This window comes from Euprymna scolopes, chromosome 36, assembly GCF_053919585.1.
Source record: "Euprymna scolopes isolate OS-2025 chromosome 36, ASM5391958v1, whole genome shotgun sequence".
NCBI classification, from domain to species: domain Eukaryota; kingdom Metazoa; phylum Mollusca; class Cephalopoda; order Sepiida; family Sepiolidae; genus Euprymna; species Euprymna scolopes.
The window spans coordinates 4,987,168-4,999,531 of NC_136517.1; the positions used below are offsets into that span (position 1 = coordinate 4,987,168).

At 31.8% G+C, this 12,364-nt stretch overlaps 1 protein-coding gene across 32 annotated transcripts in view; it reads left to right on the forward strand.

The window, feature by feature from the left end:
- Window positions 1–12,364, forward strand: part of LOC145260301 (phosphofurin acidic cluster sorting protein 2-like) — a 459,714-nt gene that overhangs the window by 419,375 nt on the left and 27,975 nt on the right. For all 32 annotated transcript variants that reach the window (XM_080118156.1, XM_080118160.1, XM_080118163.1 and 29 more), the window contains 4 exons: window positions 1,979–2,083; window positions 3,519–3,625; window positions 10,320–10,474; window positions 11,781–11,891. In XM_080118156.1, the coding sequence (XP_079974282.1) occupies window positions 1,979–2,083; window positions 3,519–3,625; window positions 10,320–10,474; window positions 11,781–11,891 (478 nt within the window). The remainder of the gene's footprint in view (window positions 1–1,978; window positions 2,084–3,518; window positions 3,626–10,319; window positions 10,475–11,780; window positions 11,892–12,364) is intronic.

The following is a 12,364-nucleotide window of genomic DNA, read 5'->3' on the forward strand; positions in this document are numbered from 1 at the left end:
CTAGACTGCTCAATGAGAGCTATCCCCGGATGTCCTACAGAGCCGACTCCCCACGGACTTATTAACCTTTTCTGTATCACTAACCCTTACTTGTTCTTATTATTCTCACCAACTCGTCATGTTCCTACTTTCACCCTTTCTGACTCCACTACATTGTATATACAGGGTATCCACAAAGTCTGGCTACATAATGTAGCCAGACTTTGTGGACACCCTGTATATATAATGAATGAACCTGAGAAAGATATAACCTTAAAGCAAAGCGCACCTATAAAGATATATATATATATATATATATATATATATTTATTATATATAACAACTGAAATAGCTGAAGAAAGAAAATACTGAAGTACACAATTCATAAAAATATGGAAATTAGATATGAACTAAAAAAGAATGTTTCACTACACAAACTCTAGTAATAAATATCCGTTTGTTTGAATTAAAATATATATTCAAATGACACTATATGTTAGTTTAATCGTGCAACAGTATTTGCAGTTTCACAGAGACCCTGGAAATGTAGCTCCTACTACTAAAGAATATCAAGCATGTCCATTTTTTAGTTGACAGAAAGGAGGTAAATAATCCTGTTTTCTACGCTGGCAGCTGAAAAACGTCTGTGTTTGTTATTCTTTAGTTCTATCGACCGAATTTCCACTGCTCATGTGCAACAGCAAATACCAACAGATGATCAAAGCCATGCGTAGTGTTATTTTATGCCCTTGTATGAGTACTTTGGTTCTTTCGTTTTTACAAAACACAAATGGTATGAGGGTTGTTTCAAAAGTAATGCATTCCATTTTTTAACTGGGGGGGGGGGGGGAGTTAAAGAACTACAAAGATGGGAATAGTGCCATTAGAACAAGCCGCCTTTTGTGCTCCGGAATTTATATTTCTACATAGTTACCACCATTCTCAATGCACTTTAGCCAGTGAAGGGGATGATGGCTGTGCATGGACGTCCGGAGCGTTCATTGTCACTCACATCTCTGTGGCTACTCTGAAATCAATGAACCAATCTCATGACTGTGTCGACATCAACTGCATAATGCATTTGTAAATGTTCAACGGATGCCTTTGGATGTTGATCGGCTTTATTTTTACTGCATGAAGCAATTCGGTGACGCATCTCTGTTTCTGACGTACACCCATGACAGGGGTTGCTTTCTTTGAGTCTTACCCTATCAAGATCTGCAACAGAGAGATGAAACTTTCAGGTCATGAATGCATAAGTTCAATCGTCATAACAATGCAATTTAATCCATTCATGTTGGAATTAAAAAAATAGGAGGCATTACCTTTGGAACACCCTCTCGTATATTCTTTCCATACATTTTTTTTTTTTTACTTTTATTGTTGGTTCAGATATCCAAGTAATGGTAAACGAATGGAATGGCATCACATTATTTCCTCGTTATTGTTTCTTGAAATTCAATGTCGTTGAACTTCGTTTCTTTTTTTTTTTTTTTACAGATAACCTGATTATGTTTTATTGTTTAAGATTTTATCTGTCTCTGTGAAATTTATTTTTTTAATTTATTATTAATTACAATCTAATCGCACGGATCTTATTTTAATGCTAAATTTTGTATAATAATTTTTTTCTTTGAAATTTCTTCATTTAGCTTTTAAAGATAAGTATGCACAGTTTTTTTTTTATTATTCTAAACTTATTTTTGTAAATGTTCATTCTCGATTCAAATATATATAAGTTAACTTTTAATGGCCATTAAAATTTATTTAGATTTTTAAAAAAATCTTAATTTTCTAATAAAATAATGAAAAAAATGCTTAATTTTATAATCTTGCTTGTGAAGATTTTGTTTTTTTTAATCTTTAATGTAGAATCATATAGGTGTTTTTTTTTTTTTTTTGGTTTTATTACATATTTTTGTAATTGTTTTTTCTATCTCATTTTTTTTTTACTTTTTTTTTTCTTTATTTTTGTAAATCTTTCTTTTTCTCTCTTTAGCCCCGAAAAGTTCTTCTTGACCAGTTAAGTTCTTTGGGCGGCAACTCTGAAGACAAACTGCCAGATTGCTTTTTAATGGTGAACACAGCAGAATGGCAAGGACAGGTGAGTGATATTAAAATGATACACTATTGCGCTCTGTTTAAAGTTTTCAACTGGAATTCACAGTGAAATTGAGGGTATTTTCAGAAAAAAAATTTTTTAGAGATAAACCTCCAAAAACATTGTCATAATTTTATATCTAGAGACTTTGAGGCATGTGTATATGCTATCTTGGGTATGGGCAGGAGATGTATATTGTATCTGGAAATGTGAAAAGTGTAAAAAGAAGTAGTGATGTAGATTTATCTCCATCTATATATATATATATATATATATATGCCGCATCTACAAATGCTGTGTTCGGAGTACCCTACTGTATGTATGCTTGTCACGAGAAAAGACTGAACGTCTACCATCTCCAAAGCTTGCGACATGGGCATCAATTGGTGGGATAGAATCACCAACGAAGAGATGCTAAGACGTGCCGGCAGCCGCTCCTTGTTCCAGACACTCAAGATCCAACGATCAAGTTGGCTTAGACACCTGCGCAGAATGCCCGATGGCCATCTCCCTAAGGATATCCTCTACAGCAAACTGGCAAATGGAACAAGAAGCCGCGGTCGCCCGGTGCTGCGCTTTAAAGACGTGGCCAAATAGGATCTGATTGCTCTTGGCATCGATGTGAATGTGTGGGAGGAGCTAGCCGAAGATAGACCAGCATGTAGGCGTGCCTTGAGTAAGGGTGGCGAAGGACTTCAGAACCTTTGGTTCGAGAGGCTGGGGCAGAGAAGACAAAACTAGTGACTACGTTTACTGTTGCTTGCATTAATCTTTCGTAGATTGCTTGATATTATTATTATATATATATATATGGTCATTGTGTTAGGCATTATGAGAAAATAAATAACAAAAAAATTACTGCTGACTGCGTTATTTATTAAATCCCTCCAGTATTTCTGTACAATGATTTGTCGGAACACCCTGACCAAATATTCAGGCTAACATAGTATTCAAAGCCAAAATAAGACCCGTGACACAGCTATAAACTCGTTCATACAAGGAATGGTGCATTTTGTTGTGGTTGTGTTATTTCATGTAGCAGGCCTTAGCATGATACTCTACTGGACGACAGATTCTTGAAATTCACTAAGACCAATAGACAACAAGAAAGATATATTATAACGCAGTTAATTGATAAATTGGGGAGACAGAAATTAATGATCTCCATTTCCTTACTAACTCATTGTTTTAGAGATAAAGTAGAACTGTTGTTGAACGCACTTGGTTATCTATGTATCATGTGTAGAGAAAAATTGACTACAGTTTTAAACATGGATTTGATTGTTCTTTTCTTTTTCGGTCACTTTTAAGGCTTTTACTTTTTGAAAAAATGATTTTACAAACTAAATAAATTTGAATAAATTTTTAACATAAAATTTTGAGAGAAAAAAAAATTAAAATTACTGTTTTTTTTTTTGTTTTTTTGTTTTTTTTTCAGTTTTTGATTCAGAAATGCCAAGATAAACCACTGAAACTGATTTCAACTTGCACAACCGCAGACATGAAAGCAGTGATCAGTTTCCTTGTTACAAGAATTCAAAAATTGTAAGTAAAACTTAATTTGAAATGATCAAATTGGGGCATTACTTAATCGTATGTTTTTTTTTTTCTGTTCAATCAGTTGATAATTTTAAAGTGACATCTTAAAACCATCTTTTAACTTCTTGTATCACCATTTTTATATGATTTTCTTAAGTATTTAAATGTTTACCTGAAATATCCCATTTTACCTGTTCTCCCCCGTAATTGTTAGGTATTACTTGAGTTAGTATGTATTTAAAATTGTCAAAATAAATTTGTTAAATGCACAAGGCTATGTTGATATTTTTGATACCATAGATGATTGACTAATTTAATCATGTGATATGGAAAGATTTGAAGTTAAGATAATTGCAGCTAAAAAATGTGAAGAAACAAGATTAATGTTAGGATCTGTCAGATGGGAGTGCTAATATGTGTGAAGACATAAGTAACTCACGATAAAGGAAATAGATCCGTAGTTGAGTAAATAAAATATTGTTTCAAATTAAATCATGTTTGTGAGTTCAATGAAAATATCACATTTTAGTTTACTCACAAATCTGTCTTCTTGTTTTCTCTTAACAAATTCTTTGACAAAATCTGGAAGTCAAATCTTTTTACTGAGATGAAATGTGACATTTTTGAATGCATTACATCTGTTCTGGCTTTTGAAAGTAGCCCCTGGACTTTAACCAAACGATTAGAAAATAGACATAAGAGTGTCGATATATGTATTATTCGGACTACTGTTCTCATCTTGAGCCTTATTTTCACAGAGTTTTGATCAATGTAACCCCCAACCTTATTCAGGTGCATCTTGTCAAACTCTGGAATCTTTGTTGAACTCGGAAATCATTTGAAATTCCATGCAAATTCCCAAGTTTGACAGAAAGATTCCAGAGTTTGGCAAGAGACACCTGAAGAAGGTCGGAGGTTACATCAACTGAAATGTTCAGCCAACATAATTTACTTAATTTTATAATTTTGTTTCACATAAACAATCAATGTTTCTGTTAGTTTAACCAGTTTTTAAGGTTCAGCCAATAAAAATTCCAGTTCAAACTTAAGTGTGACTAATCAATAGATGGAGCCTTTTCTAGGAATGCATGGACACATCTAAAAATTCTATTTCAAATGTAAGCGTAGCAGAATGATGAAAATTTTAAACTTAGGCTTGAAAGAACAATAGAAATTCTAATATTTTAAACTTTGTTTCAACAAATTGATAAAAAACATTTCTTATAAAAATGCATGGTGGTTGTTGAGAAATACCCTCTTTATAAAAGTAAAAAGTTTGATGTGCTTGTAATGAAAAGAAAATATCGTACACCAAAAATCATGTGAATTAATCAAATAGTTTTATTTTTAAATAAGAAAATGCAATGATCTCATAGCACTATCTCGAAAACCCTGTGCAAAAACAAGGGAGATAACTTTAAATAATTCAAACTTTTGCAGAATTTGAAAGCCATTCTTAATATGGGGAGTAGAGGGCTTAAAAATGATTTTCTTTATGAAAATAAAACGACTTGATCATTGAAGTTTTATTTCCTGTGAAATTTGATGTGCAATATTTTCTTTCCATCACTGGTACATATATTATACAGATTTTTATTTTCAATTATTCATGGGGGAGGGGGAAAGTTCTAAACAATTGCCAAATTCTTAAATGTTATCTATTTCAAATCTGCAAAAGATCTGATTGAAATCTGATTTTCCAGTTTCATGCTTTTCTCTCTTTTTTTTTTATCCAATCGTTCACTCAGTATATTTTTTGATGTTTTCGTCTCTTGATTTGTAATCTTTTCAAAATACAAAAAAATATTTTTCCATGCTTATCAACTGGTTTTGTTAATTTGACCCTTCTTGAATTGGTTTTTATTAAGAGTCTAATATTATATGGCCTTGTTTTGTTTATTTATTTTTTTTTAAGTTTTTCAAATGGTCGGATATCACCAAGAAAAATAGTTACAACCATGTTAAGATAATTTGTAATATGACTAAATTGTGATTAGTTTTATACAGAGTTAATTCTCTTGCTGATTATTTGTCAATATGGTTGGTGACTATTTAAAAAGTAAAGCTTAGAAAATTTTTGAGATTTATAAAATAAATGAAATAGTGCATTTCTATCTATGATTAAAAATTGAAAACAAAAACCTATACACAGAAATAAAAGTTTTTACGTTGAAAGTTTTATGAGGAATCTAGTTATTGTATTAATTTGGTTTTAGGGATTTTATAATATTGTTGGGTGTTTGTGGGTTCACTGGGCATCCATAAATGGAAAAAATGATTATCTTTATTGAAACTAGCTTGGGAGGATATGATTATAGTCATTGAATATACACCACACTAACCCCCAAAAGAGTATCTAATAACTGAGGATAGTATCCGTATTATTTAGATTCATTGGACTACTGTTCTCATCTTGAGCGTGATTTTCGCAATGCTTTGGTTGATGTAACCTTCAACCTTCTTCAGGTATATCTTGTTGAACTCGGAAATGTTTCTGTCAAATTCGAGGAATTTGGACAGAATTTTGAGTGGAACCCTTTACTTACTTCATGGGGGTAGTATGCTCTTGTTCCGTCAACCATGACTGATAGAGGTCCTAAGTAAATCGCAATTGTATTTTTCGGTCGCCCATACTGAGGATTGAACCTTCAGGAGAATATCACTTTTTACAATTAATTTTTCCAAGTACTCTAACCACTGCGCCACTGGTACTTACCCTTCATTTACTCTACTATTATATAAAAGGTATGTACTCGGAAATGGCTGGGCCCATTTTTAAAAAAATTTCACACAAAGGTACTTGATATGTCTGGGAGTGTTCTTGCGTAGGTTTTGTATCAGAATTCATCTGATAAGTATTGAAAATCAATAAACAAAAATTTGATTAAAGAAGGAAGTTTGATTTTGGCCATAGTTAACACTTTTATACAACCTAACATCGCAAGTGCATTTGAGAAGTTTTATCATCGCACAAGCAGAAAGGCAAAATTAACAGTACGTTCTTTTCTAAGACAAGGGTGTGTTCAAAGGGAATGTTTCTTTCAGAGCACAATTAAAACATGATACTTGACGTTTATACTTTTAACTTTAATTCAAGTGATTATGTAAAAATAATTTATAAAATCAACACTTAATCTATATGTCTATAAAAGTGAACGTGTCTGTGTGTGTACATTTCCCTACGCAATAACTCTGTCAATTTTAAGTCTACAAACTCGAAATTTGATATACAGGGTACTGGGATTTGAGAAAATCTATGTGATCGGTTTTCGGCCAGAAATTTGGCTTTTAAGGGGTTAAAGTTCAACGATTTGACCTTTGAGAACTCTACCAAACTCCTCCAACAATTTTGGGTCTAAACACTTGAAATTTTATTTTATTAGATATAAGTTCCTTGGACATAGATCTAACTTAATAACTTGACTTGAGCCCAAAACAATAAATGTTAAGGGGTCATAATAGGGATCAAAGTTAAAAAAATTGACCGCCCTTTTTTTTTTTCTTTTTTTTTTTTCTTTTTTTTGCTCAACATACACCTCCAAACACCTGGGCAATGCTGGGCTGAAATGCTAGTTCTTTTATAAGACAGGAGAATGTTTGAAATGAATGTTTCTGTTCACAGCACAATTGAACCATGGTACTTGACTTTTGCATTTTAAGCAAAAGTGAAGCTATTTACAGATATTTTTATAAAATCAACAGTAAATTCTCTACAGTGCAATAAAGAATAGAATGTATTGTGGAGTAAGTCACTTTGAAAAGGCTTGTGAAGCTGTTCCCGGTACACTGCAGGCAATCAATTGATTTGGGTTTTTTTTAAAAAAATGGGCAATTTCACCGATTTCAATGACGATAGAAGTAGGGGAGGGGGTGATATTTGTTGATCCTTATTCAATTGTGGGCAATGTTGAGTCTTCCTGCTAGTCAATAAATAAAAATGTTAATATGGGATTCAGAACATGAGTACCCTGAACTCTTTATTTATTCACAAGCAATGCTGGATTGCTTGTTAGTTTTGAATAAAAGATAAACTACTTTTTTTTCCATTAAAACTCGGAATAATAATTATCGATACAAGTTTGTGTGACATAAAAATCAAATCTTTTTACACTTAATAGAATCATGAATAAAAGTTGTAATCTTTTCTCCAGTCCAACCATATTTGATACACATAAATATCAATCTCTGCTTGACTTGTCCACTAAGTTACAGTTATAAATGTCCAACAGTTTTATTTTATCGCTATTCAATGATCTATGCCAAGTGTGAACCTCTGTATTGCGAATTGTCATGGGAATGATTTAGTGATAATCCCTTTACATACAAATCTGGTAGTGTTGTTTACGCCTGATGAATGTAAAAACCCATTCAGGATTACATTCCTACTGATGAGACGATCAGCAAAGTGCCTCCCACATATCATTTAATGGCAGTAAAACAAACTGTTAAATATCCATAACTGAAATTTAGTAAACAAGTCTGACATTGATTGAAATTTATTTGTATTAAATATGATTGGATTGAAGAATGGATTCTATTTTTATTTTTTTTTAACAATTCCATGAATGGCATTTTTTTTAGGTAGCTCTCTATATATATACACAAATAAATGACACAAGTCTATATTCCAAATTTAAAGATGTTGACTATCTTACCATTTATTCCTTTAAGTACATTTGACATGCACAATTCTTGACAGCACCTGTTTCATAGCGCAAAATTATTCATTTAATAATTATATCAATCAATGAATTTATTTTACCCTTAACTCATCAGAAGAAAAAGCACTTATTAATTCATTAAAAGAAAATAAATGCATATGGACATGATTCCAAAATCTGAACATTGGGAGAGAAATTACCTTTTTTTCCTTTTTTTTATGCCATCTTTATATATATATATATATATATATATATATATATATATATATATATATATAAAAGGCCTCCTGTTAACCTTTCTGTCTAATGTTATCTTATCTATAATAACACTATGCTGCCTCCACATGGTGTGAGAATGAAGAAGGTCTGTGTGCCTGTGGTGGAAGGGTAATTGTTATCTGAGGAATGCTCTCTGGTAAGTTGTAAGTAGCCTCCAAAAGTTCTTAAGCCACCCAAGCAGTTCAAAGTTCTGGCTTTTTCATTATTCAACTTTTAAGCTTTTTTTTTATCTGCATGGTGACTTGAAAACTTTTCATTTGGTCTCTTTTTTTTTTTTTCTTCTTTTTTTGACTTTTTTCATAGATTTTTTTTTTTGCCTTTTCTGGTAGAATTTCATTGTTTTCTTTGTGAATGGGAAGAAAATGTCGACTTAGAAAAATTATCTTTTTGAGAGATTTTTTTTTTTTTCTTTCTTAAAAAATACTTTCGGATTGTCTAAATTTTATCCTTTGCTTTCGTCCCTTTTTAAATGTTCTTCTTGGACATTGGATTGTTCTGTTGGTGTTGCCTGTCTCTTTGCATTCGTTCACTTTTTTACATTCAATGTTTTTTTTTTGTGAAGTTTCTTCAATCGAAAATTGTTTATTTCAAAAACTGTTTAACTCATCTTGATTGCTGCCATTTTTTTAAATTTTTTTTTTTTTTGTCCCAACATTTCACTTACATTTTCTACTAACACAGCCAAAATATTAAAAAAATAAAAATGTAGTTAAACTTCCTTTCAATCTGAATGTCTAAACCAAGTTTGGAAAACAAAGCTACATGTTTGACTTGATTAATAGCTTTCATGAAATATTTAACCGAAACACAGTAAAATTTAAAATATTTGTCATGGCGATGAGAAGAAAACCATTAAGAATTAAATAGGAACATTGCCTTTAGATAATCTAGTAGTAGTAGTAACACAATCATCATCATCGGTTTAATGTATTATACACTGACATGTGTTGTATTGTTTGTAAAAAGTTGACTTCCAAATTAATCTTATCTCTGGCCAGGTCTTTATTCCTCTTTCTCTCAAATCCAACCTTATCACTTCATTCCATGTATCCCTTGGCCTTCTCCTGCCAACTGGTCCTACTGTCTACAGTGTTCTACGTCTATTAACCCAATTTTCATCAATTCTTTCAATGTTGCCATAGCATCAAAATCTGTTCTGTACACAACTTTAATCTTCCTCCTCGGACGTCATCGAATCTAAGTCTCTTTTTAAACGTTACATCATGCATCATATCAGTTAATTCCTTCAGTTTCCTTAGCAGGGATTGAACTAACAACTTGTAGATAAAATTCATTTTAGAATACCTCTTAACTAACGTCATTTTTCACTTGGCCAAAAATAAATGAATGAACCTATAATGAAGGAGATTGTTCTTTAGCATTTCGACGTCGTTTAAATATTTAGTATCACTTAATTTTGTTTTCTTTTTTTTCAGTTCCTTAAGAGATATTTTTGGAATGAATCTGACTGTTGCGGATTTAATCTCTAATAAACTTTAAAGAATTATCAGATATTTAGTATCAAAAAAAAAAAAAAGCACAAGACTAAGAACAAGAACAATCTACCCCAGAAGTGGATTTCATAAAGAGTTCAGGTCAAAAAATTCCCAGAAGGTTATCGTTTGCAACAAAAGGCACCTGAGTAAGACTAGAGAGAGTACATCGGTTAAATGATTATGAAAATGTCAGCAATTAAGATGAGGAAAACAGTTGGAATAACATAAATTTCCATTTGTTTTTTTTTTTTTTTTTTCTTTCAGTTGCAACAGTAATTCCAAGAGTCCATCGCCCATAAAGATCGGAGTGGCTGGTAATGATGGCTACATCAATTCCATATTACGTCCTTATGTCGACCAATTTTCTGCCAAATCGCCCGATTGGCAAAGCTACGTGAGGTTTCTAGTCATTCCATTTGGTAAGTATATTTATTTCATTTCTGTCTTGGTTATAACTTTTGTTTTGTGTTTTGCTATCAGGATCACTCCAGGGTGAGCCTTAATGAGATGGGAATGGATGCTAGGAGAAAAGAAAGATGAAGAACATTATGGAAGTACTAACATGCTATGAACTGCATTTGATTATTTTTTTAGAACAGTTCGTGACAGAAATTTGTTGATATTGGACTTGAAGACAATCAGGTTTTAATTAGCAGGGAAGCAGTTCTGTGGCAATGTGTTTCAGAGGTGGGCAGTCTTTGCAGTAAAGCTCTGTCCATGGAAATTTCACCCAACACTTGAAATGTAGGGTGAGATAGAGGGTCTTTTATCATTGTGTTAGCGGGACCAGGAGGGACCAAAGACTGGAGTTGAGTTAAGTATCTTTCGAGGAAATAAGAGAGATGTCAGTTATGTCTCTTCTGTAAGAAGTTGTACGAAGGAGAGGAGATCAATAAGAAGTCGGTGTTGTACTCTGTGAAGTCAAGAAGGAGTGCTCTGTGCCGCACCTTAAAATGATGGTGATGCTTAACGTGGAGAGATTTAGGGAGTGTGCAGTCACTTCTTAATAACTATTAATTTCTTAATTGGCATTGCTCTCAGGTCCACTCTGACCAGGAATAGTAGTAGTCGTACTTGTCAGGATATAATTTATGGATTAAATAGAACTTTTCTCAGGTTCGACACTAGGCTGTCTTGGACACCCTTAAGCAAGGTATTAACCCCCACCCACAAGATCTATCTTTTCTGTCCGTGTTTTTTTCCCCCATCCTATTTTCATACCTTATCAACTATTTCATCTCTAGCCATCTTAAACATGATGCAAAATTGCATTTAATGATGCATCTCCTAACATTTGAGATTTGAAGAAGTGTGAAGTCACTTTTTAATTGCCCTTATTCCCACGTCTACTCTGACTTTTTGAGTGATTGCAGCTGTCAGGGTTACATTATTTTACGTATCCACATAAATTTTTATGAGATGTAACATTTTATGTATTGATTTTTAGTATTTACTTCAACAGTGCTTAATATGTGAGTAGAGCTAACCGAATGAGTCCTTTCAAGGATGAAACACAAATTTTGTGTAGCTTGATTGCCATATACATTTTCATAACTATATACATATATATATGTGGGGAAATATATTTATTCAATTATATTTTACCTTTTATTTATACTAGGCCTTTAATTTATGAACGATTGTTATATAGAATCTTGTCATTTATAGATATTATTTTTTAATTTATCTGTTTTCAATTCTTTTCTGATGAAATTTGCATTTCAGGTGCTAGCTCCATCGGCAAATACTTAGCCAATATTGATTCTGTGTATTGTTCACTTTTTATGGATAATTCTTGGAGGGAAACATTTGAAAAGTCTGAAAATCAAAAATTAGGTAAGAATTATTTTCACAATTTTTAATTTAAAAATTTTTATTCAATTTTTAATTTTTCTTTTATACATTTTTTCCCCATTTATATTTTTTTATCATATTTTAAAAAAAAAATTTCAATTTGCACTTTTATTTTTTATTTTTCCTTTTTTAATTATTTTTTTACTTTGATTTTGATGGATTTTTTTTTTTTAAATTAGTGGAATTTTTAAAAGAACTACTTTTTTTATTTACTTATTTATTTTTTCATTTAAACCATTTGTATTTAGAACTTTTTTCCAAAACTTATCAAATGAATATTATAAATAATACATTGCATGACATAAAACATTTATACAGAAATGCTTTTAGCAGTTTTCACTTAAACTGCTAGACCTTCTCATAAATGCGAGTTTTCTAGTTTTTGGACCAAATCTTTATTTTCATTATTAATTAAAAAAAGTTAATTTCTATCAAATTGCTAGAAGTTTGCTTTT